The 16630-nt window shown below is 36.3% G+C and overlaps 1 protein-coding gene across 1 annotated transcript in view; it reads left to right on the top strand.

The window, feature by feature from the left end:
• Positions 1–16630, top strand: part of LOC124542084 (neuropathy target esterase sws) — a 54682-nt gene that overhangs the window by 18131 nt on the left and 19921 nt on the right. The window contains exons 7-20 of the mRNA XM_047120020.1: positions 1727–1807; positions 2494–2613; positions 3458–3559; positions 4402–4497; positions 4863–4994; positions 6640–6736; positions 7803–8011; positions 8777–8932; positions 10014–10170; positions 11749–11907; positions 12611–12729; positions 13421–13534; positions 14920–15102; positions 15492–15647. Of these exons, the coding sequence (XP_046975976.1) occupies positions 1727–1807; positions 2494–2613; positions 3458–3559; positions 4402–4497; positions 4863–4994; positions 6640–6736; positions 7803–8011; positions 8777–8932; positions 10014–10170; positions 11749–11907; positions 12611–12729; positions 13421–13534; positions 14920–15102; positions 15492–15647 (1881 nt within the window). The remainder of the gene's footprint in view (positions 1–1726; positions 1808–2493; positions 2614–3457; positions 3560–4401; positions 4498–4862; positions 4995–6639; positions 6737–7802; positions 8012–8776; positions 8933–10013; positions 10171–11748; positions 11908–12610; positions 12730–13420; positions 13535–14919; positions 15103–15491; positions 15648–16630) is intronic.

Genomic DNA, 16630 nt, shown 5'->3' with positions numbered 1-16630 from the left:
CATTTATAAATTGGTGTGGGGTTTACGACCTCCGTGGTTGAGTAGTGTGTACTCATGAAGGGTACGCCACTCCGAGGTCCCGGGTTTGAAACCCGGCTGAGTCTAAAGAGTCTATCTGAGGTGTGGGTGTTTGGGGTACCGTCGTTGCTTCTGATTTTCCATAACAAAAGTGCTTTAGCTACTTACATTGGGAGAGTAATGTATGTGATGTTATTCAATATTTATTTATTTATTTGACACTTGTATCTATCACGTGCCAAAACACAACTCTCCTCTATATTTAATATTACCTAACAGACACTAAGAAAGTATTTACCAGTTTTGAAGATAATCTCGGGCAAACAGCCAGACAACCATTTAAAAATAAAATACTTGCAATTTACCAAAATAACTATGTTTTACGATAAAACCACATATACATACATAAAAGACGGATACTCCGACTTTTATGTATATATCTCTCGCCAGGCTTTTTTATATTTCTATCTCGTTACGTCACTTTAATTTAATTTAATTAAAAAAATGTTGGAAACAAACATTAATTTACATCTCGCTTTCCCTAAGGCCGTATGATAAAGGCTTTGTCCTGGTTTAATGCCAGTAATGGAAAAGCCTGCGTGGTCGCATTAACTATTCATTTAAAATACGTATAATCAGTACTATGGACTATTGGCCGCCTAGTCATACTCTATTCTATTCTAGTTTATTTTCCATTCCTAACACAAGTGATAAGCTTAAAAGATTTGATATTAGTAATTCCTTAATTAACTTGGGCCATTGTTACTATGAATGAAAAAATCAATTATGTTTATTATCCAAATGTATATGTTTATAGTCTATTCCAATGGGAAGAGGAGAAAAGGTAAATAAACAACTTTGACCTTGAATTGATATGTCATTTGCGTTCGACTAGTGAGGTCAAAATAATTGAATGAATGGGTAATTAATGCTAAAGAACGATATATATTTTTTTATTTTAAAAGTAATTTTCCGTTTAAACAAAGTCAGGTCGTAATAAAAAACTTCAGAGAATTCCGAATATGCATCCGTGCACATGATACGAAAGATGAGAGACGAATGTCTTTCTTAACATTGTATTATTTTCAAAACTATAAAATTGCTATGCACAAAACTGATCTACATTTCGAGATAAGAGATTATTTTTAAGTAAAATAATTCTTTTAACATTTTTGGCAAAAATATTATTTTTATGTAAAAACCTTACTGTACAAAAATAACTTTTTTATCTATCGTTAGGTAACTTTTTACGTTTCTAATAAATAATTCATATTATATATTACAACCAATTAAATAAATATATTTAAAAAAAATATCTATAATGAATTTTAAAACTAAAATAATATATTTTTTATCTGTATAAATTCATTCGTCTACATTCGTTTAGCGAACATGCCTAGTTGAGGCCTCTATTTTTAATGTTCGTCATCGAGACATGGCGTCTTGAATGTCGACAAAACTGTTTTCGTTACTTTGGAAGTGAAATTAAAACGGATCTATGTAGTTTAGTGAAATATTGTTGTATTACAAATGAAGATATATTAATCAAGAACTGTTTGTAGTTAATCTTATAGTGGAATTATCAACAAAACACTTGTGATATTGAAAAATACGGTATGTTTTGAATGTCTCCTTTTGTCATTGGAATGGACTATATATAAAGTTCATTGATGATTGATTATTTACAAGAATTTTATATTTTTTCCAGATAATCATGGTGCGTTTACAAAGGGTAACATTTACTGCGCTCCATCAGTATCTTGGGCTAAGTGCTGAACTGGTTAATCCTGTAAGTATGCAGCTTTTTACATATTCACTTTTTTGGGACTTTTGTCCTACACAGGTATAGTACGACACAACTTAGATGTAGCATCGGCAAAATTCGCAAAACCAATCACATCCGAATTGAGTACGCTATCCCAAATTATCAATATTTATCTTTACACAAACGTAATGACTTGTAATATCATATGACCTAATATATTCGTCAATTTAACATGTCGATTTAGATGTATTATATTTCTCGGGTCTAACTGACGCGAGAATCAATAGCGACGAATGGCGCGATAGGGAGCTACTTCTATTGGTTGTGTAAAGTGTAAGCAGTAATCGGTTTTATTAAACTTGCCGATGCTGCATCTAAGTTGTGTCGTACTATACGTCAGTCCCATTGTACCTTCTTTTGTTTTAAATTTTTTAGTATTAATAGCTATTAAATGGATCTGCTAGAATACTCTCAACAAAGATAAAAAATGCTTTTAAAGTAGATAAGAGTAACTTTCTCTGATTTGAGTATTGCCACATCCATTCAACCATCAAAAAGTGATATAGGTCTTCAAAACTTTCACACTTATAACAATGCACGTCCGCCTACTATATCATAAAAATAGCACTGAAAATTATATAAAAATCTGTATTAAATGTATGTTTAGTTTAGATAAATAGTAAATAATTTATTTTTATTTATTTTTTCAGGGTCGTGATAAGCGTCGTCCTACGACGATGCCCTCCCCCGCTAAGACAAGTAAAGTTGTGGACAGTGGTACCGCCATGCATTCGCCACACCACAGCGAACGAGCTGTTTCAGAGCATTTGGTAAGCCTAGTAACATTTTTTAACTGATATTAGTAACTATTTTAGAGTTATGTTTAACTGTTCATATAACATTTTGTCAAGAGTGAGCCTTTTCCTTTAAGTTTGATGAAAGCTGTAAAAGCAAGAATTCCTTACTAACACGTATTTATTTTTTATTTTTTTTTATTACTTCTAAATTTGATTATTATTGTTTAATGATAGAATTTTCGTTTTCCTGCATATAAATAATTAATTTGTCCATAATGTTTGTTTGTTTTGTGTGTGAGTGTGAATTATTTGAAGTGTTTTAAAATATATAATTCACACAAAACCAATATCATTCAATCATAATAATTATGAGTATAGTCCGTTTAAAATAGTCATTAAGGGGTTATTAAAAGGTTTTATTATTATGTATTAAAATGGTAGAAGTCTAGTGATGTCAGTCAATTTTGACTGCTGACAAAGAGACATAATGTCTGTATAATTCTCATGTGTGAAATAGGAACCTTGGTGGTTTATTAAGATAACAGATTAATGGATGACTTATAATAATAAAATTAACGTGAATTATTTTTTTCCAATGTATCAATTACTTTAATCCAATATTTATTTTAAAAAAATACTGGCATACTTGGCATTTTTACTGGCATTAAATTTAGACTGTACTGTCTAACATAACAAATTTTACCCTAACAAAAATTTATACTTTATCGAAACCTCGGAGTGGCGTACCCATGAAAATCTGTGTACACGCTACTTTACCATGGAGGTCGTAAATTAATTATTATATAGGGTATTGTTTGGTAAAGGTGTATTTATTTTTCCCAAATCTGCCATACAGTGATGTTTGTAACTGTAATAGCAGGAGGGTCAAGGGTCATCACCCATCCACATTCAGGGACGGAAGCCGAGACCGGACATGGTTCCCGACATAACATCTAACACCCCACAGAACACACCACAGGTAACTGTATACTAACCAAGTCCTTAATAATATATAAATAATTATAGTACGACACAACATAGACGTAGCATCGTCAAATTCAATAAAACCAATTACTGCCGATTTATACAACCAATAGAAATAGCTCTCTATCGCGCCATTCGACGCTATTCGTCCCTATAGATTCCCGCGTCAGTTCAACTCGAGAAAGCAAGTGCATGTAAAACGACGCGTCAAATTGACGAATATATTAGGTCATATGGTATTACAAGTTATTACGTTTGTATAAAGATCATATTCACATAAATAAATTTTGATAATTTGGGATAGCGTGCTTAATTCGGATGTGATCGATTATACGAATTTTGCCGATGCTACATCTAAGTTGTGTCGTCCTATACGTCTTCATTGAAAGTAATTGCTGAGAACTAACTAAATTTACTATTTCTTCTCTAATCATGTGCTTGTGTTATGGTGTGATGTGAAAGTTATTTGTGCACGAAATACATCCTAAGCTTTGTTTGGGTACGTTGAACTAGTTGCAAGGAAAGGCTCAAACATCACGACGAGTTATGCATCGTTGATCACATCTTGACATAACAAATTTATCTATATTTTTATATTTGTGTTATAATTGTGAAAGTAACTGTCTGTCTGTCGCTTTTTCGAGAACGAAACCGCTGAACCGAATTTGATGAAATTCGGTATGAAGCAAACTTGATTTCCAAGAAAGGAAATAGGCTACTTTTAGTGCCTGATATATGACAACCAACACCCTATAACGCAAGCAAGGCGCGGGCGACAACTAGAATTCCATTAATAGAATTTTATAGTAAATTCATATAATTTTTAATTTCTCACAGCTGCAACCCGATGTCCAGCCAACGTCATCATCGTTCCAAAGACCCAGAGAAGGTTCCTCGTTTAAGAAGCATTATACGGATAATCTGGATGAACAGGTATGACGTCATTATTTATTTTATTCAAATCAAAATGGGACAAACTATTTTTATATCAATCAACGGATCAATATAACTGGCAGGCAGCAAAAATGTTAGCCGCGGAAACAATGAGAATTAAATGAGTTTTTAATAAAAGACTAGGAACATATTCGCTCTCTAACCGGCCAGTAACTTTTTTCCGCTCGCTAATATTAAATGTAAGTTAAATCGTAACCATTAGTAAATTGCAATCAAGAGTCAGTCTCTTTAAAATAAGACCGGTGTCCTATCTTCTAGTTGTAGCTATCGTCCCATAATGACTTGTCCAAAAATTAGCACACGCTATTAATTAATATAATAAAAGTAACATTTTTCTTATCCAGGCCCTAATACAAATAGCGACTGAAGCGTTCGTCAAAGAACTGGGTCTCGACAACGATCAGATACTCAAAGGGAACGTCCAAGTAAGGGATCTGCCCGCCGGCACTTACATCATGAAGGAAGAGAGTCATAAGGTCAGTTTCTGTTTATATTTTGTTAAACTAATTATAATAAAATATATATACATATTATGTATAACTGACTTCACTTGTATGTTCGGGCTAATGTTACCTATAAAAATGTCCTTGAAATAAAACTAGTTTTAACGGATTTCAATCGCGTATATTAATTATTTTTATCATCCCGACGTTTCGAGCACTCTAGTCTACCCGTGACTGAAATCTGTTAAAACTAGTTTTATTTCAATGTGTAATATAAAAATCTAAGACAACAAAAATGTCCTTGTCTGGCGTTCAAGCTTACTCCAGAGGAAGTTTCATCAAAATCGGTTCAGTGGTTTCGTTGTGAATGCGTAACAGGCAGACAGATTTAGTTCACATTTATAAAATTAGTATACATTATGTGGAAGAAATTCCTTTTCTTTGTTTATATATTAATTAGCGGTAACATGGTTTGCGGAAACATCGACACTGCTATAAAATAGAGATAATTTAGATGTATAAACATTTATTTAATCTAGCAACACTTCACACTTGTTCCTAGTAATGTCTGTCCAAAAATAATATATAATACGGGTTTGTAAAAAAATACACCAGATCTGAGAATAATTGGCGTAAATTCAGTGTTATAATAGCCACTTTTGTGGCTATTATAACACTCTCTCAAGTTATAATAGCCACAAAAGTGGCTATTATAAGTGGAGCTAAATTGTGGCTATTATAACAATCTCAGGGCCGGTGTATATTAAAATAGGTATTACTACTACTATTCGCTACTAATACCATTGACATAATCTGAAATTGGATTTTGGAATTATAGGTTGTATAAATTTAATACTAAGTTATACTAATTTTAATTATCTACTTAATAAAGTTTTAAAATGACTTATTGGTTTAAAATTAAAATTTAGTTGATTATATTTAAATAACACTAAACTTAATAATTATAATAATGATTACTAATATATTCTTCTATTAATATTTTTATTCACTATTAACGTATTTCGTTTGATTCCCCCCAAAGCTATATTACAGTGTGAAGGGTGAGCCGGAAATTGTTCAGGTAGCTATATATGATGTGCTGAGTGATTTGTTTACGAGGTTTGTGTGTTTTATGTAAAAATATGTCGATAACACCATACAACATATATAACCTAAAGTCCATCTTTAGCCTCTAAAAGGAAACTAGAAATACATTATACCACTCTTTTGATATATGTCATAGTTTTTTATCTTCGTCACTGTTAGTCATACTATATACATACATACTTAAATTGATAATATTATTTTTAATCATATACAGCTTCTCTGACTAATATCTGCTAAATTAGATTTTAAAAATATTAATTAATTAATAATTGTTGCCTATTCTAAATTTTCTTAAGTCTTTTTTAGAGTATTTTTTTTTGTCATATGTTTTGTTGATTGGATTCTATATTATGCTGTGAAATTTGATTTACCAAAAATATTCAGAGCCTTCTTCAAATATGTGTAATGTTATGAATGTATAATCAAACTTTGTTGTAAGTTTTATTTTGGTTGATCGATGAATAGGTTTACTTATAAATAAACGTACTCAAATGTATCTTGATTTAATTTAGCAGATTATGGGCGTTGATGTCATATAAATATTTGTAAATAAGATCGATTAATATACCAGGATGTGGCGCTTGTGTATCTGCTGTCGGGTGCTCTGCTAGTATCGCAGAAAGTCGCGGAGGGAGAGGGAGAAGTGCATATGTTCACCGCGTATCCGGGTGAGATGCTTTTTTTTAACCCGCTTTTATTAGCTTCACTTGAAACTATGTATGTTTTTTTTTATATGAGTTAACCGCTTGGTTACGTAACGCGTTACGTTACGTTACGCGTTACTTCACTTTCTCTTACGTACACGACAGGGATAGGCAAGCTGCTATCTCACTCTAACCCACAGCTCTCCCTCTAAGAACTAGCGCACACTGCTAACTTTTGTCACGGTAACTGTTTCGTCACTCTTGTCGAGTCCATGAACATGTATGCAGGTGCGCGCACGTTACGACGTGACAATTGGGTGATATTTGTGCCTGCATCTGTACATATTCACGGACTTGACAAGTGTGACGAAACAGTCACCGTGACAAAAGTTAGCAGTGCGCGCTAGTTCTAAGAGAATCTTGGAATCTTAATTTTGACCCATTTCCCTGTCTTCGATATGGATGAAATTTTTTATACGCTCTGAGTTCTGATGATAATATATTACTAGCTAAGAAACGTCATTACAAATCCAATATGTCGTCCTCCCCAAGATGACGAGAAGAGACTATCTGTTTCAAGTCCAACCCCATGATATGATGTATTTGAGAAAATCAGTATAGCATGTAGGCCAGGTTGCATCACCCTTGCCCTAAGAAACTGTAGACGAAAGTAGAATCAGAAAAAGTAAAAACGAATGTTTATACCTAAACCTCTAAGATGTAATGTCTCTCGTTCTATTAATAAGCATTAGGCACAAGATATTGTGGTGAATGCGTGTTACCAACCCTTATGCTTTCGGCACATTATATTATTACTAGAAATGACCGATTATGTGTGTATATTATTACTAGTAATCGTGCGCGGCTTCACTGGCGTTTTAAGGGTTGGTTGTCACGTGTGAGGCAAAAAGCCTATATCCTTTCTTGGAGTTCAAATTTGCTTCATACCAAATTTCATCAAAATCGGTTAAGCGGTTTGGTCGAGAAAGAGCTACAGACAGAGTTACTTTCGCATTTATAATATTAAAAACATATAGATTATTTCGTCAACTTCGAAAGACGATAAATAAAGCTATTTAATATTTTACAGGCGAAGTCGAAGGCGGTCTTGCAGTGTTGACAGGGGAGCCTAGCTTCTTCTCTATACGAGCGAAACATTTCTCCCGTATCGGCCTGCTGTCCAAGACCACGGTGTACAGCATCATGAGGGAGCGGCCGTCAGTTGTGTTGCATATTGCGAACACTGTCGTCCGCCGTCTCTCGCCCTTCGTCAGACAAGTGGACTTCGCTTTGGACTGGGTAAGATTGAATTGGCCACACCTTACTTGGTAGGGCTTTGTGCTAGCCCGTCTGGATAGGTACCACCCACTCATCAGATATTCTACCGCCTAACAACAGTACTCAGTATTGTTGTGTTCCAGTTTGAAGGGTGAGTGAGCCAGTGTAACTACAGGCACAAGGGACATAACATCTTAGTAACATCATAGGTTGGTGGCACATTGACGATGTATAGAATAGTTGATATTTCTTACAGCGTCATTGTCTATGGGTGATGGTGACCTCTTACCATCAGGTGGCCCATATGCTGGCCAAACCATTCCATAAAAAAAACCCAATAGGACAACCTTTTTAACTTTATATTAGCCAATCGCAGCCGATGACACAACCGGCAATCAATGAGTGTTCAGTGTTTAATCAGATTTGAGAAGTTTTCGTTCCATATGCATATTTCACATGTATGTAACATTTTAACGTAAATAGAGTCGAGATTAAAGTGTTTTTATTAATAATGTTGTCTTAAATTTTCGCGATTACACATTGAAATAAAACTAGTTATAACGGATTTGAATCGCGTATATTAATTATTTTTGGCGAATTAATTGAGAAATCGTTGGCGGTAGTTGTAAATAATATTTCTTTTGTTCCTCAAATAGACAAATGCCACCTTAGTCTACCCGTGACCACGAACGCTATAAAGTGCTCGAAACGTCGGGATGCCAAAAATAATATACGCGATTCAAATCCGTTACAACTAGTTTTATTTTTTGTTTTTATTAATTCCAGGTGTTCCTGGAATCGGGACGAGCGGTGTACCGTCAAGACGAGGAGTCAGGGTCCACGTTCATAGTTCTGAGCGGTCGACTGCGTTCCGTCATAACTCATCCCAATGGCAAGAAAGAACTTGTTGGTGAATACGGCAAGGGAGATTTAGTGGGAATCGTGAGTACATGTTATGTTTTTAAAAGTCATGCTGTTTTTATTTTATTACAGTTTGCAAGCTTACAAAATGATTTAAGTTCAAAATTAATATCGCTATTAAATTATAGATGATAAAAAAGCGTGGAGTTGACTGTACCTGTTGACTTCCAAGCAGGATACATTAATTTAAATAATTGTATTTAATTAAAATGACGTTGTATTTTTTAAATGTTAAAAATGAGTAACTACTGAGTTTCTTGCCGGTTCTTCTCGGTAGAATCTACTTTCCGAACCGGTGGTAGCTTCACTTAATTGTAAAATGACGATTCAAAAGTGCTTATAAAAGCCTACTTGAATAAAGTTTATTTTGATTTTTTTGATTAATGAAACGAGAGTAGCCGAATTATAGTCTGTTCGCGTTAAGAATGCAGTGAGTTGTCATTGTTTACCGTCTTTACTCCGCCCCCTGACCAATCAAATCTTTTCAAATTACAAAGTCAAGTTCACATTTAATTATTAACTGATATTTTTATAATTTAAATTTTGTTTATTTATATATTTATATTTAATTTATTCAAGCTGTACACGTAATAATTAATGTAACCTTTAGCTATTATATGACGTTGACAACTCACTGCATTCTTAACGCGAACAGACTATAGGAATTCCTTATTTCAATTAGCCGCGCAAAATTCTTCCATTGAAAAATATTGCTTGCAATGAAAAATTAATTGTTTGATGATTAAAAGTTGATATTCTTTCGATGTTATCTTGGAAACATCTAACTTCTTTATACATGCATTTATCCATGCATGAGTAAAATGGTTTTAGCATTTTTGAGGGAGGAATAATGCCCCTTTGATTTACCTTCTTCCAGAATTACTTTTTAAAAAGAATGATATTTCTATAAGGTAATTTAAACAGTGATTTACATTTTTTTACGACAAAAATTTCGGACTTCCATAGAAATCCAAATATTGTTTTTCCAAATTTTGTTTAGTTATTAAGCTCATGTGGTTTTTATATAATAACGCTTGCTTACGTCTCTTTAAGAGGATCTTGTGACGTCACCAAGATCAATATTATATCGTTTCCTTCACAGGTTGAAATGGTGACGCAAACTCGTCGCAGTACAACAGTGATGGCGGTCCGCGATTCTGAACTAGCGAAGCTCCCGGAAGGTCTCTTCAACGCGATCAAGCTGAGATTCCCGGTGGTCGTCACGAGGCTCATCAACTTGTTGGGGCACAGAATCCTAGGTAAGCTTGAAATTTTAACGCCATTTTTTTAAACAACGTTTTATTTAATATTTAATCGTTTTTTGTGAAAATATATAGAAACAACATTGAAGTAAATTCTTTTCGACAAACTCGAAATCTAACTGTACTAATATTATAAATATTAAAAATATATGTTGATAAATATAAGTCATTATTTTCTTTTATCTTGAATATTATTTTATTTTTTGCACTATCCTGTATCTGCTTTTGCAAATTCACCAAAGGTTGTCTGTTAGAGATTGCTTTAGCAATAAGACCGCTTTTGTACGCTCTTATTGTCTTGCCTTTGTTGTAATTGTTCTCTTTATTTGTATGTACTTTCATTGTGTGTGCAATAAAGTATTAAATAAATAATAGTAAATAAAAAATACATTTTTTCGGCGCCAACTGTAAATGAGTGACTTGAAGTATACTGACATTAAATAAATTTAAAAAAACAATCGACGGAAGTCGAAGCATCAAAATTTCTTTAAATAAAACTAATTATAACGGATGAATCGCGGACTGACCCGGGTCAGTCTACCCGTGACCACGAACACTACAAAGTGCAAACACTACAAATTCCAGACTTCAGTGGACTTCTCATTTATCATCCCTAACAGGAAGACTCAGCTCCGCAACATACGCGGTTAGAAAAGTTAGACAACTAACTGATATTGATACCGCTCGTTTAGTTTATTTTGGTTATTTTCACAGTATTATGTCATATGGCATATTACTTTGGGGTAACGCTGCAGATATTGAATCTGTCTTTATTTTACAAAAGAGAGCAATTCGGTTTATTTATAATCTTGGAGCTAGAGACTCTCTTCGGGATGTTTTTAACAGAGTAGGAATACTTACTGTTGCGTCGCAATATATTTACAACAATATCATGTATATTCACAGTAACATTGATCACTTTGATAAAATCAGTGATAATCATTGTATATGCACTAGAAGTAAGGATAAACTTATAACGCCAAGTTTCCGACTCCGCAAAGTCAATGGATCCTTCTTGGGGCAAGGTATCCGTTTCTATAATAAAATTCCGCAGAAATTTTTAACTTTGCCGTTTAGTAAATTCAAATCGTTTGTTAAAAATACATTGGTAGAAAAAGCATACTATTCGATACAAGATTTTGTAGATGATAAAAAAGCGTGGAGTTAATACCTGTTGACTTCCAAGCAGGATACATTAATTGAAATAATTGTATTTAATTAACATGACGTTGTATTTTTTAAATGTTAAAAAAGAGTAACTACTGAGTTTCTTGCCGGTTCTTCTCGGTAGAATCTACTTTCCGAACCGGTGGTAGCTTCACTTAATTGTAAAATGACGATTCAAAAGTGCTTATAAAAGCCTACTTGAATAAAGTTTATTTTGATTTTGATTTTGATTTTGATTTTGATTTTGCTCGAAACGTTGTGATGTTTTAAAAATAATTAATATACGCGATTCATCCGTTATAATTAGTTTTATTTAAATGTGTAATAATCGCGAAAATTTAAGACAACATTAAAATTTCTTTATTAAGTAAGACACAAGCTACATAGTATAACGGGCGGCTGTGGCAGGCTCGTGGCAGAAGCCGACGGCGGGGCTGGGCGGCGCGGCGGCCATGGAGTCGCGCGCGTCGCAGCACAACTTCTCCACCGTCGCCGTCGTGCCCGTCAGCGACGACGTGCCGCTCACCGCCTTCACCTACGAGCTCTACCACTCGCTCTGCGCCATAGGTACGCGCACGCACGCGCACACACGTACACACACGCTAACACGCACGCACACACGCACACACACACACGCACGCACACACGCACACACACACACACGCACGCACACACGCACGCTAACACGCACGCACACACGCATGCTAACACGCACGCTAACACGCACGCACACACGCACACACCCACACACCGTGCCGTGTCCACTCTAATCAACAACAATAGCCTGTAAATTTCTCACTGCTGGGTTAAGAGGAGGGCTCCCTTTGAGGAGAAGATTTGGAACACATTCCAACACGCTGTTCAAATGCGGGTTAGTGTTGATTTTTTTATGAATTTAGGCAGGCTTCTTTACGATGTTTTCCTTCACTAACGAGCTCGATATGAATTGGAAATACAAATTAAGCACGTGAATATACAATGGTGGTGGTGGTGGTAGTTTCCTCAAAATACAACTATCAGCGCCATCTGTCAACAGCTATGTACAACAATGTGTTTTCCTATATAGTCGTTACAATAAACGTTAGTCGTTCGTTTTTTGTTAGAAGAGAGCACGCAATTTTATTTCAAATATCGTTAATAATAAATTATCAATAGCCTGGTTTGAACCCGCAATCATCGGTTAAGATGCACGCGTTCTAACTACTGGGCCTATGCTTTCTCTGTAATCAAATTTATTTATTTAACTAACGAATATATGATTGTCACGCAGGACCAACTGTACGCTTAACGTCAGACGTGATAAGGAAACTCCTAGGGCTCACTATAATGGACCCCAACAACGAATACCGCCTTAGTTCCTGGCTCGCTCAGCAGGAAGACAAGCACAAGGTAATTGATTCTCTAACTCAAATTAATTTTTTTTTATTGTTTTTCAAATTAAAAATGGGTTCGGAAAAGAAAATACCCGGATCTTAGAAGAACCGGTGACACTCAATTGCGTATGCACTTATGAAGTGTCGTTTGCTATCTTCACATAAGAAAAATATTTTTTTTTTTTCAACAACAACAGCCTGTAAATTCCCACTGCTGGGCTAAAGGCCTCCTCTCCCTTTGAGGAGAAGGTTTGGAACATATTCCACCACGCTGTTCCAATGCGGGTTGGTGGAATATACATGTGGCAGAATTTCTATGAAATTTGTCACATGCAGGCTTCCTCGCGATGTTTTCCTTCACCGCTGAGCACGAGATGAATTATAAACACAAATTAAGCACATGAATCAGCGGTGCTTGCCTGGGTTTGAATCCGCAATCATCGGTTAAGATGCACGCGTTCTAACCACTGGGCCATCTCGACTCTCGATTTTTTATTCATTGTTAATTAAATATATTCCAAAATACTTATGAGGGATTACAAAATTGTTTCATTTTAACTAGAAATTTACTATTAATTGTGTGTATCACTTGTCTTGGTAAGATATATGTAAATTTCATAGATTGTTAAAATTTATAAAGAAGTAATTTCATACAAAAATTAAATTATCAAGCTCTTATATTGATAGTGTTTTTGTATTTTTCAAAGGTTGCGTTGTACCAGTGCGACCCGAGCCTCACGCAATGGACCCAGCGTTGTATTCGTCAAGCTGACTGCATTTTGATCGTCGCATTGGGAGATAAGCAGCCAAGCATTGGAAAAGTATTTATAACTAACATACATATATTATGTATAACTGACATATATATAACTAGTTTTATATAAAAGAAGTCTATGGCCTTCCTTGGGAGTTCGAAATAGCTTGAACAAGTTTCATCAAAATTGGTTCAGTGTTCCGTGAAAGAGTGACAGACAAGCAGAAAGGCAGAGAGACAATATCGAATTTATAATATCAGTATAGATTTATATAATGTAAACAGCAAATGTTCCGAGGACGTGTAGATATTTAACTTTTAATTTACTTGAAGTTGTTTTTATTCATTAATGATAATAAAGTTAGGTCACGACGCGTTCGTTTGTGCGCAACTGTTGTCATATTGTTATCCAGTGCACTCCAGATCATATGTGAAGTATAGTCCATTCCAATGACAAAAGGAAATATTTAAAACATACCGTATTTTTCAATATCACAAGTGTTTGGTTGATAATTCCACTATAAGATTAACTACAAACAGTTCTTGATTAATATATCTTCATTTGTAATACAACAATATTTCACTAAACTACATAGATCCACTTTAATTTCACTTCCAAAGTAACGAAAACAGTTTTGTCGACATTCAAGACGCCATTTCTCAATGACGAACATTAAAAATAGAGGCCTCAACTAGGCATGTTCGCTAAAGGAATGTAGACGAATGAATTTATACAGATAAAAAATATATTATTTTAGTTTTAAAATTCATCATAGATATTTTTTTAAATATATTTATTTAATTGGTTGTAATATATAATATGAATTATTTATTAGAAACGTAAAAAGTTACCTAACTATAGATAAAAAAGTTATTTTTATACAGTAAGGTTTTTACATAAAAATAATATTTTTACCAAAAATGTTAAAAGAATTATTTTACTTAAAAATAATCTCTTATCTCGAAATGTAGATCAGTTTTTTGCAAAGCAATTTTATAGTTTTGAAAATAATACAATGTTAAGAAAGACATTCGTCTCTCATCTTTCGTATCATGTGCACGGATGCATATTCGGAATTCTCTGAAGTTTTTTATTACGACCTGACTTTGTTGAAACGGAAAATTACTTTTAAAATCAAAAAAAATATATCGTTCTTTAGCATTAATTACCCATTCATTCAATTATTTTCACCTCACTAGTCGAACCCAAATGACATATCAATTCAAGGTCAAAGTTGTTTATTTACCTTTTCTCCTCTTCCCATTGGAATAGACTATATATCATTTTATTTATATATATTTTATTTATATTTATGAAATATAACCCAATATACATTGCTGGTCTCTCTCTACTGGCAACACACATTTTATGTATTTCATCAAAGTCGTACTTACGTTATACACATGCTATATATTATCCTTTACTTTTAAATATCCGTCTTCCGTTTGCAGATCGAAAAAGAAATCGAACGTCTAGCGATCCGAACCCAGAAGGAGCTGGTGCTGCTGCACCGCGAGGGCGGCCCCAACCCCTCGGGCACCGTGCACTGGCTCAACATGCGCACGTGGGTCAGCCAGCACCACCACGTGCGCTGTCCGCACCGCATGTTCACCAGGAAGAGCCAGTATCGGATCGTAGGTTTTTTTTTTAATTTTTTTTTTTTTCTTTTTTTTTTTTTTTTTTTTTTTTATGGTATAGGTTGGCGGACGAGCATATGGGCCACCTGATGGTAAGTGGTCACCATCACCCATAGACGCTGTGAGAAATATTAACTATTCCTTAAATCGTCACTGCGCCACTAACCTTGGGAACTAAGATGTTATGTCCCTTGTGCCTGTAGTTACACTGGCTCACTCACCTTTCAAACCAGGCTCAGACGGGCTCGCACAAAGCCCTACCACCAAGTATACTACGTAAGTGACCGAAATTACATCTTTCACTTTACGAGAGGTGATTTCTTTCCGAGTCTGTAGTGAGTCACAAATTTATCAGTTAAATAAATTGTCAACCGCTTCTACAACAGAGCGAGCTGTACAGTAAGGTGCTGATGTCGGAGGCCAGCGTGCACTCGGACTTCTCCCGGCTGGCGCGCTGGCTCACCGGCACCGCCGTGGGGCTCGTGCTCGGCGGCGGCGGCGCGCGCGGCGCGGCGCACGTCGGCATGATACGAGCCATACAGGTACACACACACACACATGCGTCGCACGGCAGCGTGTACATATACGCGTCGCACGGCGGCGTGTACATATACGCGTCGCACGGCGGCGTGTACATATACGCGTCGCACGGCGGCGTGTACATATACGCGTCGGTCGGCTGCGTGTACATATACGCGTCGGTCGGCTGCGTGTACATATACGCGTCGGTCGGCTGCGTGTACATATACGCGTCGGTCGGCTGCGTGTACATATACGCGTCGCAGCGTGTACATATACGCGTCGCAGCGTGTACATATACGCGTCGCACGGCTGCGTGTACATATACGCGTCGGTCGGCTGCGTGTACATATACGCGTCGGTCGGCTGCGTGTACATATACGCGTCGCAGCGTGTACATATACGCGTCGGTCGGCTGCGTGTACATATACGCGTCGGTCGGCTGCGTGTACATATACGCGTCGCAGCGTGTACATATACGCGTCGCACGGCTGCGTGTACATATACGCGTCGCAGCGTGTACATATACGCGTCGCACGGCTGCGTGTACATATACGCGTCGCACGGCTGCGTGTACATATACGCGTCGCAGCGTGTACATATACGCGTCGGTCGGCTGCGTGTACATATACGCGTCGCAGCGTGTACATATACGCGTCGCACGGCTGCGTGTACATATACGCGTCGCACGGCTGCGTGTACATATACGCGTCGCAGCGTGTACATATACGCGTCGGTCGGCTGCGTGTACATATACGCGTCGCAGCGTGTACATATACGCGTCGCAGCGTGTACATATACGCGTCGCAGCGTGTACATATACGCGTCGCACGGCTGCGTGTACATATACGCGTCGGTCGGCTGCGTGTACATATACGCGTCGCAGCGTGTACATATACGCGTCGCACGGCAGCGTGTACATATACGCGTCGCACGGCTGCGTGTACATATACGCGTCGCAGCGTGTACATATACGCGTCGCAGCGTGTACATATACGCGTCGCAC

The sequence above is a fragment of the Vanessa cardui genome, chromosome 2 (assembly GCF_905220365.1).
Source record: "Vanessa cardui chromosome 2, ilVanCard2.1, whole genome shotgun sequence".
In the NCBI taxonomy this organism is placed as follows: Eukaryota; Metazoa; Arthropoda; class Insecta; order Lepidoptera; family Nymphalidae; genus Vanessa; species Vanessa cardui.
Note: the sequence above shows the minus strand (reverse complement) of the source record. Positions and strands in the feature narration are given on the sequence as shown.